At 36.4% G+C, this 18,226-nt stretch overlaps 1 protein-coding gene across 1 annotated transcript; it reads left to right on the top strand.

Moving 5' to 3' along the window:
- Positions 1 to 15,694: 15,694 nt before the first annotated feature.
- On the top strand, positions 15,695 to 16,848 carry LOC132164400 (RING-H2 finger protein ATL57-like). The gene has a single exon (XM_059574909.1). The coding sequence runs from the start codon at positions 16,008 to 16,010 to the stop codon at positions 16,710 to 16,712; it is 705 nt and encodes a 234-aa protein (XP_059430892.1). The 5' UTR covers positions 15,695 to 16,007; the 3' UTR covers positions 16,713 to 16,848.
- The last annotated feature ends 1,378 nt before the right edge of the window (positions 16,849 to 18,226 follow it).

Below are 18,226 nucleotides of genomic sequence, written 5' to 3' on the forward strand. Positions count from 1 at the left end.
TCAACAAATTTTGACGTGTTCCATTGACACGTCAATAATAATAATTAGGTAGTAAATTAATTATAGCAACTGAGTTGAAAAAAATTAGGTGGTAAATTAATTTTAATTGGTATGAAAAATTAATTTTATCATACTAGTATAAATTAATTAGTAACCATATTAATATGAATCAAACATTTCATTAATATTAATTTGAAATGAAATGATAGATATATTAATATGATATGATATTATCATGCATAAATCATTCTACTAATATTAATATGATAGCTATATTAATTTTTAAAAAATAGGACATACAGAATACATTTATTTTATAAGACCCGCAAATTAAGGCTGACTAAACAGGTACTTGCCATGACCTGTTTATGACCTATTTATCCTATACATGTTTTTTTATAATAAGGTACATGTAGGTGTCATAAAGAATAGTTACATGCATAGGATAAACAAGTACCTGCTTATTTGCTAGGTACCTGTTTTGCCAGCCCTACCGCAAACTCCACATGAACCCGGCCAACACAAAATATGTGTTCATCAGTGAGTGGATTATTGAGCCCGACCTCACGAAAAAATGAATTTTATTATTTGTACATCTAGAATATTAATCTATTTACTCTCTAATTAGTTTTTAAGTATATTGTATGTATAATGTGTTATATAAGAGAAAACAAAAATGATATAAATTAAAATTTAAAATTTTATCTTGCAACTCTTGACGTGTCATGTGGCATGTCAAGAATTGCTTGATGTGTCCACATGTGACATGTCAAGAAGCATGCCTCGGGAAGGCGCGAATCCAGCCTGGGTTCAGCTCCTTCTTCTTCTTCTTTTCTTCTTTATTTTTCCTTCCCTCTCTTTCTTTCTCCCCCGCGCGCGCCACAGCCCCCTCCCCTCTGCCACTTTTTTTTCACCGCCGGCCATATCTCCGTCTCCGTTACAGTCACACGCATTCTCTCACCCGCGTTCTCTCTCTCACCCTCTCTCTAGCTCTCAGGTGTATATATATATATATATATATATATATATATATATTAATTGATTTATTTATTTATATATTATATAAATAAATAAACTATATAAATATATAATTTACAGTGTGTATTATTATATATTATTGATATAGTTATATTAGCAAATTAATTTTACATGTTAGCTAATTAATTTATTTGTTTGAGATATATGTTTTGTATGGTGGGAATATTGTTTAATGTATTTGCATATATGCATGCATGCAAAATTACGTACGTACATTTTTTGAAAGTAGGTTTTTTTGTGCAGGTTTTTGCATTTAGGCTTAGACCTAAATTTTGTATAGGTTTTGCAAATGCACGTTATCAGAACAAAAAAAAAAAGAAAAACAACAACAACAACAACAAATAACAAATGCATTGGTTATGGTCGTTAATTTTTGTTTAGATTTTGAAAATTTAGAATAAGTATGTAAATGTTAAAAAAGAAAAACAAAGGAAAAAACAAAAGAAAACAAATAACATAGCTAGCTGGATTTATTTTATCTACGGTCCCCATATATAACAAATGTATAAATGTTATAATAAACGAAAAAAAAAAAAACAAAAACAAAAACAAATAACCTACCTAGCTAGATCTATTTTATCTAGGATCCCCATGTATAACAAATGCATTTAAATTTGGACATTAATTTTGTTTAGGTTTTGTAAATTTAGATTATGTAGATGTTATAATTAAAACTAGGGAAATTATATATAAACTTCTTTGGTCAACGCGCTTTTATTAAAAACTCCATAGGTGTTTTTTTTTTGAAAATTGACTCCTTGGATCAATCGAAACTACAATAAACTCCCTAGTGTCAAAAATTTTTAATAGTCGTTAGTGCTACTCAAAACTTCCTGTTTTACCTCATTAAAATATTAATTTTTTTATTAATTTAATTTAAAAAATTAAATCTTAAAAAAAAAAAAAAATGAATGGTGCCACCCACATGCAGCCTCCCCAACCCAGCCTAGCTGGGGAGCCAGTGGCAAGCCACCCAGTGAGGTGCCACCTCTGGGGTGGCTTGCGGCCACCCCCAAGTGGTTTGGGGTGGCTCGAGCCACCCTAGGGGTGGGCAAACCACCCATGGGGTGGCTTGCGGCCACCCCCAGGTGGTTTTGGGTGTCTTGCGGCCACCCATAACCACCCATGGGGTGGCCGCGGGGGTTTGGGGTGGCCTTCCACCCATGGGGTGGCTCACGGCCACCCTATGGGTGGAAAGGGGTGGCCGCGAGCCACCCCATGAGTGGGCACACCACCCCTGGGGTGGCTTACGGCCGCCCCAGAGGGGTTGGGGGGTTGGGGGGGTTTATGATTTAATTTTTAAAATTAAATTAATAAAAAATTAATATTTTAATGAGGTAACACGGGGAGTTTTGAGTAGCACTAACAACTGTTAAAAATTTTTGACGGTAGGGAGTTTATTGTAGTTTCGATTGACCCAGTGAGTCAATTTTCGAAAAAAAACACCTAGGAAGTTTTTAATAAAAGCGCGTTGACCTAAAGAGTTTATATATAATTTCCCTTAAAACTAAATGTATGTGTTTATTTGTTAAAAATAAACAAAAAATTAAAACGATGTAATTAAAGAAATACACTAAAAAAAATAACAACTAACTAACTAACCTAGATTTATTTTATTCAATTAGGGTTTCAGTAACTTAAGCTAGGGACAAGAGTTGGATGACAAATTCTAGAGGTATGAGGGAATACAGAAAGGGGTGTAGATTATTCGTAAACTTCGCAGTTATGAACTGTACAATCCTTGATGGAAAAATTCACTGCCCCTATAAGGCATGTCGTAATAAGCAGCGCCACCCGCTGGGTTTCGTATTTGACCACTTGACAGGGGGTAAATGAATAATGACTGCATACAGAAACTAGTATCATCATGGTGAGAAGCCTGTACGGTCTCCTGTTACAGTTTCTAATTCGACTACCACGATCACAAATGCAGGTATAAGCACAGAACAATGTGAAAACATGCACGCAATGTGGCGTGATCTATTTGGCATGCACGATGTCATGGAAGACAATTGTGAGCCTGAACTGGTGGTGTAGGGGAATGAAAAATTGTGAATGAAGAAGCCGCTGAAGGTGACATACTAAAGTACTACAACTTGCTTAAGAAGGTAGAGAAGCCACTTCATGATGGGACCAAACATAGCAAGCTTAGTGCTACTGTACATCTGTACAACTTGAAGTGCGTTAGCGGACTTAGTAACGCGATATTCTCATCTTTCCTTGAATTCATCAATCAGTTGCTACCTGCGAGTGATGAAGCTTTGCCGGTTAATACATATGAGGTGAAGAGGTTTCTAAGGAACACGGGCCTCGGGCATGAGAAGATCCTGGCGTGTCATAATGATTGTATGTTATTCTGTAAGAACAATAAGGATTTAGATTCACGTACCCTTTATGGAGTATCTAAGTGGAATGATGAAATTCATTTGGATGAGGATGATCAACCCATATCATCGACTAAGAAACTCTCGGTCAAGGTGTTACGGTGGTTTTCACTCATACGAATACTATAGAGACTATTTATGTCAGAGCATATTGCCCCCTATATGAGGTGGCATGCAGAAGGTTGAACTAAGGACGGTGTATTGAGGCATCCGGCCGATGGTGAAGCATGGAGGGCATTCAACAATTTACATCCAGACTTCTCAGCGGACAGCAAGAACGTCAAGCTTGGACTAACCTCGGATAGATTTAATCCATTTGGAAACATGAGCACATCCTACAGCACTTGGCCTGTAATGCTTGTACAGTACAACTTACCTCCTTGGACGTGCATGAAACAAACGTCATTTATACTATCCTTGATAATCCCGGGCCCAAAGTCACTTGGGTTGGATATAGATGTCTACCTCCGACCAATAATTGAGGAGTTACAGGAACTATGGACTGTAGTTGTATGCACATTTGACGTATCCAAGAAAAAGAACTTTGTATTCCGAGCACAGTTGATGTGTACAATTAATGACTTCTCGGCATACGCAGATTTGTCTGGGTGGCCTAACAGGAGTGAGAAGGCATGTCCCTGCTGTATGTACTCAACATGGTCCAGAAGGTTAAAACACGGCAAGAGAATCTTGTTATATGGGACACACGTGATACTTGTCCATGGATCATCCGTGGAGGAGGAACAAAAGAATATTTGACGGCAAGCAAGAACTAGAATGTATCCACGATGTGCCATGTTGAGATGAAATCCTTAGACAATTAAAAGATATGGCATTTGGGGATGAGAATGCCGGTAAGGCAAAGATGGATAATACGAAAAAAGACAAGAAACGGAAGAAGAGTGGGCCTACAGAAAGAGGAGAGACTGCTAATGTATTGTGGAAGAAGAAAAGTGTTTTCTTTAGGTTGCCGTATTGGAAAGCTAATTTATTGCGGCACAACCTTGATGTCATGCACATTAAGAAAAATGTGATAGACAACATACTTGGCACAATATTGGACATTCCAAAAAAAGCGAAGGACAACCTCCAAGCCCACACAGACTTGCAAGAAATGGGGTTGAGACATACACTTCATCCGTATACGGGCGAGGATGGCCAAACATATATGCACCCAACTTGCCACAGGATGTCTAAGGACGAGAAAACACATTTTTTGAAAGTGCTTCGAAATGTAAGGGTGCCAGACGGATATGGCTCAAACATTTCCCGATATGTACGACTTAGTGATCGTACGATATCTAGTTTGAAGAGCCATGACAGTCACGTCATTATGCAACAACTTCTCCCTATTGCATTGCATGGATCACTGCCAGGTAACGTAGTTAAATCACTTGTCAGGATGTCTGCATTCTTCAGGGGCCTATGTTCAACGTCATTGACACAAGAGAATATGTACCAACCAGAAGGTGACATTTGTATCACTTTGTAGGGCTGAAATAGCGGTTGCGGTTAGTGACTAAAACCGCTAACCGCAACCGCCTAGGCGGTTAATAAAAATTACTAACCTCGTCCGCTAACCGGATAGCGATTAACCGTTTTGCGATAACTGCTTTTTTTATGCTTTCTTTTGGGCTTTTTTTTTTTGGACCGGTTTTTGGCCAATTTTGGCCCCGTTTTGGGCTCACTTTAATCATTTTTTTTGCTCATTTTGAACCTTTTTCTTTGTTTTTTTTTTTTTTTTTTTTTTCCCTTTTCATGGCCATTTTAGCATTAAAAATTGCTATATACTAAAATCTTGTTGGCCACCTTCTACAAATCTACACATCATACAATATAATGATAAAATTACAACAAAATCATTACTTCACTTGTAGTCTTATACACAACATAGAATTAAAATAAAACACAAACAAGTTCATAAACTTACAAGCAACAAAAAAAACCAACATGGTTGAAGTTAAGCTTGAAGCTCATTTAAATCAACCAAAAAAAATTCATCAAAATTCAATTAACCAAGACAACCCATTTCAACCAACATTTTCAAAGAACTTCATGCCAATCCCCACCTGTGCAGAAATTAGAAAACATTAGCAAGTAGCATCTAGCATAAATAAATTAATAAGTAATGAAATAATACCCTTAATTACCATGACAATTCAATTAAATATTTATTCAATCAAAGGATGATTCGGTCATTGAACTTGAAGCTTAAGGCCCATCTACAATAGAATAAGTTAAATGAATTAATAAGTAATTAAAAGTAAATAAATTTGCAAATCACTAATTTAACAACATTTACCTATATCATCATAACTTTCCAAAAAATCCTCAAACTCATCATGGCTGATGCGGTCCAATAACCAGTTCTGTGTGCAAATCAAGGCCTCAACAGTAATTGGAGACAATGAACTCCTAAAGGAATCCAATACACGTCCACCGGTGCTAAATGCGGACTCAGATGCAACAAAGGAAATAGGAATGGCCAATACATCACGAGCTATCTCAGCAAGGATAGGGTAGTTGGATGCATGAATCTTCCACCAAGCCAAAATATCAAATTCTTTTGTTTCTACTACAGGCCCATCATGTAAATACCGATCCAACTCAGACCTACACTGCAAATCATTCACTTTCTCAACATGTTGGGAGAACATATTTCTAAATTGCGCCTCGTTATCTTCCAAGTTATCACAAGCAACATTATCATAAACATCATTTGAACTTGTGATATTCATATCAACAAACGACGACCCCATCTGAAATTTATTGTATTGGTCCATCAAACGTTTTAGAAGATCTTTCACAATTCCCTTTACCTTTTCTGCCCACTCAGACCCATTGCATCTTTCCAACCAAAACTCCAATGCCATCATCTTAGAACGGGGGTCAAGAATAAAAGCAACATAGATCATGAAGTTGATGTTATCCATATTCTCCCAATACTTTTCGTACTTAAGTTTCATATTCATACTCACAGCACTCAAGATAGGATCAAGACTAAGACACCCAACATTCAATGTATGCTGAATGATACAAAGTTGCATGAAATATGAGTTGGAGGTGACATGAGTTGAACCTAAAAAGTAATAAATAACTGAAATGAATTAATAAATAATGTAAAGTAATTTGAATTTGCAAATAACTAATTTATCAACATTTACCTGAAAACTTCAACGTGGCATCATAAAAAACCTTCAAAAATTTCACAAGTGCCCTAACATTTTCCCAATCAGTAATTGAAGGAACAATAAACAGATTGCCATCATCTTTACCTAGTAAGTCAAAAGCTTTTTGGTACTTCTCAGCGGTGCTCAACATTAAATATGTAGAATTCCATCTAGTTGCAACATCAAGACACACCATCATCCCACATTTAATATTTTCCCACACTATACAACTTTTATACTTGGCGAGCCTTGACGGTGAAGACCTCACATATTTCACCGCATTCCTTATAATACCAACACAATCTTTCAAGTCATCTATGTTTTCCCTTACAACAATATTTAAAATATGGGCAGCACATCACATGTGAATGAATTCGGCTCCTAAAACAGCTTTAGGCTTTTTTTGCAGCCTACCCTTTATAAGATCAATCCCCCACTTATTGGCCGAGGCATTATCAACTGTAATAGTGAAAACACTCTCAATCCCCCACTCTAACAATGTAGCCTCCAACTTTCTTCCAATAGATTCACCCTTATGATCGGAAATTTGGCAAAAACTTGATTATTTTTTTATGCATTTTCCAATCACTATCTATCAAGTGAGCGGTAATACACATGTAGCTCAAATTTTGAATAGATGTCCATGTGTCGGTAGTTAAGCAAAGCCTTTTACCACTCAAAAAACCCTTCAACACAAGCTTTTCTTTTTCATACATTTTCAAGCAATCTTTTTGTAGAGTAATACGGCATGGTAATTTGAACCTAGGTTCAATTCCATTCATCAACTTTCTAAATGAAGGACTTTCAACATGCCTAAAAGGCCTCTCACTTTCAATGAAATACTCAGTCAACAAAGTCCTACATCTTTCTTGATCAAACTTCATGAATCCAACTTGGTTGCTAATAGTACCTTCTACTGATTTCATAAGTGACATTTGCAATAGAGTTTGGCCTTTGGTCACTTTAGATTTTTTAAGTAGAGAGTTTTGATAACCGAAGGTAAGATGGGTCATCATGGATGACGTTCCATTTCTCCTATAATGACACCCTATTAACCTTTGGCAGTAATTGCAACTAGCTTTAGGGTTCTCCTTGTCAATAGGTTCCACTTTCTTAAAATGTTCCTACACAATAGAATGATTTATAGGTGGTCTTTTGGTTTGTTGTTGTTCAAGGTTGAGGGAATAAGATGATTGGGTTTCAACATTTTCAGTAGAATCTATCTGAAAATGAAGGGTACTTGTGTCCGTGGCCTTACTTGCATTACTCAAAGTATCATCCATCTGTTATTATATAGATAATAATGAGCAACAATAACATTTGTTTAATACATGGTAATTGTGTAAATGGTGTAAGCATACCAAAATCAAAATCACACTTGACACGGCATAGTAGCTTCAAGTAAAAAAATCTAGGGAATAAACCACACTTGACAGCATACACCATATGGGGATATTTTATTGAGTCAACCAAACAAGCAATAATTGAGTCAATAGCGACGGAAAAGCATTGGTTGTATTGTATGCATGGCAGAATTCAGTTGTAACTTGAGGCTACAGAAAGTCATACTATGAAGAAATGCATTGCATATATACTGAATGCTACGAAAACAAAGGATGGAAAATTTGAGTAGATTAAGAAAGCTTGTGAATAATACAAAAGGTGTTTTGAACATGTTGCAAGACAGGTGAGTAGATTAACCATATGGAAAGGGAAGCTAGTTCTTTTGTTTGTGACATTATATCATTAGACCCAACATTTTCTCTCTTAATAATTATTAATGAATTATGAATGGTTTTAAAAACTACACTCAGAAAACTCTCACAACCCAAACCAGATCTTTTGGTATATAAGTATATTCAACCTAAACTCTTGATTGATCTCAGCTCACACACTTGAAACTCTCATAATCCCAAAATTCGGATACATCTAATGTTGCTTACACATTGTAATAAACAATCTTTCGATTAACACAAACATGCACAAGTACCCTTTTCCCTTTATTGAACAGAAAAAAAAAAAAGAAAAAAAATACAAGAGAACCTGCTTTGGCCGAAACCCTACCTACTTGGGCCTAAGCCTCTAATAATCTTGTGTAAATGGTGTAAAAATCAAAACCAAGTTACTAAACTTACCTTGCTTGGCGACAAGAGACGGCGAGTTGAGAGAGGGAGTGACGGAGAGTCGGAGACAGCGAGTTGAGAGAGAGAGAGAGCGACGAGAGACGGAGTCAATATGTGAGAGTGAGGCAGGTGAGGCCGGCTTGAGAGTTGAGAACTTGAGAGGCAGAGCCTCAGTCTCGTAGATGCAAGGAGAAGGAGCTTCGGATTTTAGGGTTAGAAAAGAGAGGAATATATAGAAGTGCAAAACGACGTTGTTTTGCACTTCTATATAATAAAAAATTAATAATAATAAAACTGATGTTAGGGGAATCAAACCCCGGAAGTTTTGGTGAAAAACTCGCACATGTACCACTACGCTACAATGCCTCATTGTAATTTATTATATGAAATATATATATATAATATAAATATATATTATATTTTTTTAAAAAAAAAGCGGTTAGCGGTTAGCGGGTTTCCAAAACCCACTAACCGCTAACCGCAACCGCCTAGGCGGTTAGCGGTTTTTACTAACCGCTTTCAAAGCGGTTAGGCGGCTAGCGGTTAGCAGTTATAGCGGTTAGCGGTTGCGGTTAGGCGGTTTTAAATTTCAGCCCTATCATTTTGTGCCAGATGGAACAAGTCTTCTCCCCAAGGTTTTTTACCATAATAGTTTACTTGGTCGTGCATCTTGTCTTGAATGCCGATTCGGTGGAGCGATACAGTATAGGTGGATGTATCCTGCAGAGAGGTAAAATTTACGATTATTCATCAATTTATTTTCCATCTATTATAAAACCGTCACTAACTGTAATGAATGAATTATGTTCATATGTAGAAGTCTTGAGGGGTTCAAATCTAATGTGTGCAATAAAGTGGCTCCTGAGGGCTGCATTGCGAAGGGCTACGTAATAACTGAGTTGGTGGCGTTCAGTTCAAGATATTTAGATAACGCACCAACATTTCACAATAGGGCCCAAAGAAACCCAGATGGTTCAAAGGGGGCAGGAACACGAGTCATCCTCGACAGTGTCACATTGACATAGATTCTCCAATACATTATATTTAATTCGGACAAGTTTCTTCAACTACGGACGTAAGTCATGTTAATAGTCTATGCAACTTCAATATCACCTAGCACCCTTAGTTGTGAATTATAATATAACTAATTTCGTATTGTAGGGTCCACATGGATACACTTAGGCAATCATGCGATAAGGGGCGAACGACGGAGGATTAGTTGGAAACCCAATATCATGAGCTGTTCTATGATTGGTACTGTGACTACATAAGACTATTATGATGTTTAACTATTATAGTCCGATTATATTTATTTATGGTTCATAACAACTAACAAAACTAACTTCTTTATGGTCAATTGTACGTAATATACTCGCAGGTCGATCGATTTGACAATCGACGCAGGAAGAAAATAGGTGACAAACTGGTAATGCATTGTAGAGGGTCGAATGAGACATCTACCAGATATAATAGATATGTGGTTAACGGGAAGCTGTTTTGCACTCTTGAATTCGATGCCGAAAAGAGGACGCAGAACAGCGGCGTGTGCGTGCCGACTATTGATGGCGAAACGTACTATGGAAAGTTAATAGAAGTAATTGAGGTGGAGTACTTTGAAAGGACCAAGTACGTTATGTTCAAATGTGATTGGGCGGACAACACGAGGGGCAGGGAGTACAAGGTAGACGAGTATGGCATGATACTTGTCAGCTTCAAAAACCTTATTCACCGGGGCCAATAAATTACTGATGAGCCATATGTGGTAACGTCACAAGTTGACCTAGTCTTTTACGTCGAAGATGAAAGCGACCCTGATTGGGCTTGTGTTGTAAGGTCTAAACCTAGAAATGTATACGACATTAGTTAGGGTGAAGGTCTTGATGATGAATGTGCCAACTACCATGAGTGTGAGCCGCTTCTATTGACCAACAAAAATGTAGTGGATCCACAGGATGACATTAACTACGTCCTACCAGACTTAGATCCAATATAATCGTATGTGGTTCAAAAAAATTAAATTATATATGTAGTTCACATTAATTGTTTGTTTTCTGTTATTTCTTTCTACATTGATTGGTAATTGTGGTGCATATTTTATCTATTATATACATAATTAATTGGGTGCGTAATGTGTTTCACAGGTTGATATAAGTACCAGGGGGAAGAGTAGATGACGGAGGTCCCCACAGGTAGACGACCAGGGGTATAAACCAGTACTTCTAGAGCATGTGGAAGGGTCTCAGATGGGGTATCAATCTCAGCCGTCTCCATACGACACGGAGCAAGAGTTTCATATGCCTAGTCCGCCGCCTACGATGAGCGAGTTAGGGATATGTTCACATGGCCATGTAGAGCGGTTATTCCCCCTCGACGAGAACACATGTTTCAACTACAGTGAGCCATCTCAACTGGAGGACAGCGAGACACAGGGATCGGCGGGCGAGGATGATGGGATAAGTTTCACCCATGACTCGTGGCCCAATGACCCTACTCCAGATGTGTTGGGCAGTCGCCAGCTCCGGATAATAAGTAAGTATATATACTTCAAATACCAATATTAAATATGTATATAAGTTATGTAGTTACTATTGAATTGCAAATAATTAACATCGGTAATTATTAATGTGTTAGGCATCAATCGAGACAGGCGCATCCATGTTCAAGTGGTGACCCTTAAACCATCGAACAAGACGTGGGATATCCCCACCGGGCAAAAGGTCATGTGCGAGTACAATAGAGCGTGGCAGCCCGTAGGATTTAGCAGGATGAAATTCCGGAGGACGACCGGCAACATCATAAGGAGCGGGAATTATGTTAGATTGCGGGACTACTGGACGCAGGTACCGCCCTGTACGATGGAGGATATATGGGACGCCTTGATGGTATGGTTAAACTATCTGTTATATTTTAGCACGTGTATTTCATTATGTCAAATGCTGTTAATGCGTGAATTATACACCTTACTTTTTTAACTTGTGTAGGCGGACTTTTACATCCCGCCTGAGTACAATCTTGATACGATTAAAATAGACGCCTTCCGAGATATGGGCGTGAAGCTGAAGAGTTGGAGACATTCAGTGAAAGAAGGGATAAAAATTCAACCGGGCGATACTCTTGATATTGCGAAGACGAGAATGCGTCAAGATGCCATTTCGAAATACAACGCATACGACTTGGATGTGTTGTTGGATAAATGGTACGACCCGAAAAATCAGTTAGGTCACAAGTGTAGTTTCATTAATTGTAATTGTGTTAGAGCTAAGATATTAAGAATGATATTTATGTAGGAGTATGCTTCCAACATGAAGGAATTGCGAGCAAAAAATAACACACCTCTGCACCGGGTCGATGAGCTTTGCTAGGGCGACACATGAAGAGGTACTTGTCTTATTTACCGTATATATATATATATTCCGTATGTTTATTTTATTTTGTTTAATGATTTTTTTTTTTTTTAATGCAGACCTTATCTTTGGGCAGTACTCCGACTTGAGCGCAAGCTTACATCTCGACACACACGAAGAAGGATGGTGACTATTCAAATGAAGTGGTCAGGGAGAGATGTGTAAGTACTCGCCGATATATATTTTGATAAATTATTTATGATTAACCTTCTTTATATGAGATACTAACTTGTTATTTAACGTATAGGAGAGGATAAAGGAATTGATACCCACTGACTGGGCATTGATGTCGAGCATGACTGAAGGGACGGTACATTGGACACCAAATGACGCATATGCTTAGGCGCACGGAAATAAGCCTGAGTACGCTGGCAGGGTCCGACAGGTGAGTCCGAATGGTCTACCAGTGCGGGGCAGCATACATTCGTACTATACACCGTCCTAGGCACGGTCTCAAAATCTTGGAAACTCCTCGTTCTCACAGATGACGGATAGGATTAGAGAACTTGACGATGAGTGAACACAACAAAGACATGTGATGGATGAGATGACCAAACAGATTAAAGAACAAAAAGCTCAGATAGTAAAGAAAGTGCCATCTTTGAGGCCCGTTTTCGCTAGCTTGAGGCCATGCTCGCGTCGACATTTGGATCCGCGCCTGACAGAGGTAATGCTATATTTGTGTTATTTTTATTATTCTTCGGTTAACATGACTATAGTTCACATCGATCACTTTAACTGTTAGAATTGTGTCTCCACAAAACTCTCAGTTTGAAACGCGTTGCTCCCGTGGTTCATTAGAACTAACGTATATTTGCATCTCTGTATATCTATGTTTTGGATTTTTTTATTGATTATCATTGGTTCACAACTCATTTGCAGGTAATGCGAGCTAGGCGTTGGGGGATGACTATGTTGACTTAGACTGAGCACGTGGTTTCTCATTGCTGTTTGTATATATATTTTGTTACTATTTGTTGATGTATTTGTTTGTATATATATTTTGTTACTATGTATAACAAACATATAGCTTGCTATATGTTTGTTGAGAGTAGTTGGAACAGAGATATTTTGATTGTATATTTGTTTTGTGTTGTGTTAGAATGTATTTTCGATGTAAATATTTGTAGTGTTGGAACGTATTTTCAATGTATATATTTGTTTTGTTTTATGTTGTGTTGGAACGTAGTATATGTGTTTGAATTTTGTTTAATTAATTTGTGTTGGAATTTCATATGTATTGGATGTATATGCAAATTGAATTGGAATTTTATATGTGTATTGGGTTGGATGTATTGGATATGTTTGATGTATTGGATTAATTGGAAGTATTGGATATGTTTGATGTATTGGATATGTTTAAAATGTGGTTGGATATGTTTGATGTATTTGATTAATTGGATGTATTGGATATGTTTGATGTATTGGATTAATTGAACGTATTTGATTAATTGGATATGTTTGATGTATTTGATTAATTAGATGTATTTGATGTATTAGATGCATTGGAGATGTTGTTGGATGTATTGGATTAATTGGATGTAAATGTAGAAATTGGATTGAATTTTATTTTATATTTTTAAATTGGATTGAATTGAATTGAATGTATTGGACAATTTAAATGTAGATATTGGATTGAATTAAATGTATTGGATAATGTAAATGTAGATATTGGATTGAATTGAATGTATTTGTTATTGGATATTGGATATTGAATGTAGATATTGGATATTGGATATTGAATGCATTGGATATATTAGATATATATTGAATATATTGGATATGGATCTGGCTTACATGCTGTTATTTTAATAACAGCATGTATGCTGTAGTTGAATCAATGATTAAGATTGAATTTTAAAATTGACATACTTTTAGAAGCATTCAATAGGAGAGAGAAAATGAAAAGAGATTTTGAGAAATTCAATCTTGACCGTTGATTCAACTACAGCATACATGCTGTTATTAAAATAACAGCATGTAAGCCAAATCCATTGGATATATATTGAATGTATTGGATATCAGGTTAATACGTAAATCTGGGTATAGACCCGAATAATTTAGAAAATATATAAATTTAAAAAATATATATTTGACGTGTCAAACGGTGTGACGCGTCAAAATTTTTTGACGTGTCAGAAACTGGAATGTCAAAAAATGAATTTTTTGACACCTGCCCTTTTAACCGTTGAGACACGTCAGAAGAGTTGTCTGACGTGTTTTGCCATTGACACGTCATAAATGACTAGTAAAAAAAAATGTCAATTTTTGTAGTGTTCCAACACCATCATCATATGTATGTTAATGGGTTTTGGGAGTTTTATCTTTTTCTTTTTTTTGGACTTAAAAAAAGGTTATGATATGACATAAAAGTAAAAATTATTTTTATGTTTTTAAGATTTTTTATATTTTGAGTTGTTTGTTAATGTATTTGTCTTAAAAAAAAAAAGAAAAGAGGACATTAAACAAAACCTTTTATTAATCAGGTAACTTGTTTTTTAGTGAATTTTTAGTTGTTAGAGGTTTAACTAGAGTTATGGAAGGGAGAGCACGGTAAAAATCTTATTGTTTTGAAGGAGTTTGATGGCTTTACACCTTCAGCTCTCTTGTCTCTTTCTTAGAATAAAGCAATGTTATAAGTCTTTTTAGAGTTCTCCTATAGTCATCCCAAATGTGATGTAATTTTTAAAATTACCGTTGAATTTGAGATATGATTTATTTACTTTTTCTCTATTTGTGATTTTAAAAGCCACATCACATTTGTGATGACTCTAGAAAGACTTATAGCATTTATAAGATATGGTTCAATAAAAGGTAATTATTTTATATAAAATTTACTCATTCATCCAAAAAAAAAGAAAAAAAAGAAGAGATTGCAATAAGGTTTGATGATACCATACATTTCTATTTGTTTATTGCATTATTAAGCATAGGCTATGATTGTCTAGCATCATTTCAAAATAAAATAAAAATGCATAGACTATGATTTCCATGAAATCTATCTATGCACTAATATGCTTAATAATGCAATAAACGTCACGTGGCCAAAAATCATTTTTATGCAATCATGCTAAAAAATTTATTATTCATATTAAATCCTTTTAATCCATATGATTAGGTTAGACTAATCCTTTTGAATCTTTACTCCTAGAGGTCCGAGAGGCCCTCAAATAAAGGGGCCCACCAAAATTATATCAATTACATGAGATAAAATAATGTAATACAAAAATATATAATATTTATTCATTAATTCATTCCAAAAAAAAAAAAAAATCTTAGTTTGGCTCCCTACAACCAAAACGGCATCAAAAAAGAAAACTAAGGAAGCATATCTACTTCAACAACATTTGATTCAAAAACGACAACGTTTGAGTTAGTCAAAGTTTGATTAAATTTAGGCTCTTAAATTTCTCCCTTTTTTTTTTTTTTTTTTTAATCACAGATTCAACTACCACACATAAACCAAATCCAATATTAGTTAAAGAGTTTGTTAAGTGATATATATATATTTTTTTAAAATAATAAATAATAAATAAATACTCTAATATTAGCTCCTACACAGAATTCCAAGCTACATAAATGGGATATCAATTCTAATTTCTTTTCATTTTCTCTTTTTTTGGCCGGATCAAAAACTAATGACAGTAGTACAACTAATAACCTTATCCCAATAAAAAAGGACAAAGAAAAGTTATACTGGATAGGGCCCATCCCATACCACCTTATCCAAATTCCCTTGTAATCACCCCCCCGGAAATTGCCGCCGCCATTGAAACCATAACCTGCACACAGTAATCTTCTTCCGCACAAAACCCAACTGTTTTGAATTTGAATTTTCCTCTCTTCAGATAAATTAACCCTTTCTCAAAGATTAGCTTTCCTCAAAGAATGAAGCCCCACATTCGAAAACTAGTCACCCAATCAATCCCTCCTCTCTCCTCTGCCACCCCATCAGCTCCATCGCCGCCGTCCGGCCTACCATTCGCCTTGGAGACCCCCGTCCCCTTCCATACACGGGCGGTTATTGTTGTGGTCGTGGTCCTCGCCGCGGTTTTCGTAATCGGCTGCTTTTCCAACTGCTTGCGCCAACTCTCCGACTACCCCGCCGCCGAGACATCTCGTCGCCGGCGACAAATTAGCCGGCAAAGAACGGCGTCGAACCTGCGTAAAGGGGTGGACCCCACGACGATTCGGGCTCTGCCGGTGTACTCTTACCGTGGGGACGCCAAGTGCCAGATCGACTGCGCCATTTGTCTCAGCGAGTTCGAGGAGAGCGAGGCCGTGAAAGTCATTCCGTTTTGCAGGCACGTGTTTCACCCCGTATGCATCGACACGTGGCTATCGTCGCACTTGACGTGCCCGGTCTGCCGGTCGACCCGCTTTTTCGGTGAGGTGAAGGGTGGTGGTGAGGGTGTGAAACAGGAGAGGTGTGATCAGGGTGTGAGCGAGTCGGGTGAAAGATCGACGGTGGGAAACTGTGACGCGTGTAATGAGGTGAGGGTGGAGGGATCGTTTAGTTTTGGGGTCAGGAGGAACAGTAGTTGTTCGAGGTTGGGAGATGGCGGTGTCTTGCAAAGAACATCGAGTTTCTAAAGCTTGTACATAAGAATTACTTGTCTTTTCTTTTTTTCGTACATAGATGTATAGTTGTCGTTACAGTCAAATCAATTCATAGGTGGCTTTTGTGTGAGCACCGATTGTTTGTTTATACTTCTACATCATCACTATAATACGACAACGGAAAAAACAAAACATAATGTTCCACCGATATTATTTTTTTTTTATTTATTTTTTCAATTTTTAAAAGTATAATTATTATTTATCTTAAAAAATTATATATTTAATTATTTAATAAATATGATGTAAGCAAGACAAGAGAAAAACTGTCTTCAAGTGTAGCTCAATCGGCTGTAGACCACGCCAAGCGAAGGTTACTAGTTTGAATCTCCATCCTCATTCCCTTGTGTGAGCACATCCCAAAAAAAAAAAAAAAAAAAAGAAAAAAAAAAGTCAAGTGAAAAATTGTTAAATGACCGTAAAAGAGTTGGTCAATTTAAGTTTATATTGTTCCGAGTATATAGTTGAAGGCCCGACTATTTACTTTGCCATCTTTAAGATAGTGGGTTGATGTCACTTGGGATAAAATAGGGGTGTTGTGGTTATACACCTAGGGGTTTTAAGAGTAAAACTATAATTTAATTATATAGAGTATGTAGGTTAAACGAGGTAACACGAATTGAATATGTTTATTAATCGTGATTTCATATCGTATAATATATTGTCAACTTTACTACTACATTTAATTGACTGTTTTCGTTCATGTCTTCGAAAGTATATATTTAAGAGTCTTTTTATAGAACTTCTGTTAAAAGTGACAAAAATCCACTTTTAACTTTCCACTTGTATTTCTTGTTGACTAAAAAACTCCCATTAAGTGACTCGCTTTTCAAATAAATTTATGAGAAGATAGAGGCGAAATACTAGTGAATTTGAAACACGACAAAATGGACGTGTCAAGAAGCTTTACATTTCTTTTCAGAAAGTTCAACTAATTTTCATGTTCGGACAGCAAATGGTTATAAAGTTCACGGAGTCTCATTTATTATTATTATTATTATTATTATTTATTTTTATTTTTTTTAATTTTTGATGTTGGGAAATCTCCATGGCAAGGCCTTTCGGACCCGCCCATGCAGTAAAACTCAGTCCCGTGCACTGCACATTCGAAAGTTTCTCTACACAGAATTGGTTAAATCGCTGACTTTTCACTAGAGAGTGTGGTCCCAAAAGATTGTTTGCACCAATGAAGTGTTAAATCTTGAACCTTGAAAGGATGATACCTCAAGACCAAGGCTTCCACCACTTGGGCCAACCCCTTGGGGTTTATTATTATTATTATTTGCAATTTTTGCTGGAAGTTTCCAATTTCGACTCAAATCAATCACAAAACTAAATGGCTACTACATGTTTTGTTTTTGGCTAAAAACTTATTTTTCTCAAATATAAAAAGAATCGAACATAAAAATTCCTTTTTCACTACATCAACATGCATTGATTCCAAACCTAGAACCTACTTATCAACAATTAAAAACCAAAAAACAAAAAAA

This window comes from Corylus avellana, chromosome ca10 (assembly GCF_901000735.1).
Source record: "Corylus avellana chromosome ca10, CavTom2PMs-1.0".
Classification (NCBI taxonomy): domain Eukaryota; kingdom Viridiplantae; phylum Streptophyta; class Magnoliopsida; order Fagales; family Betulaceae; genus Corylus; species Corylus avellana.

Coding starts and splice junctions, on each gene's coding strand:
- LOC132164400 (XM_059574909.1), top strand. CDS start 16,008: ATGAAGCCCCACATTCGAAAACTAGTCACCCAATCAATCCCTCCTCTC.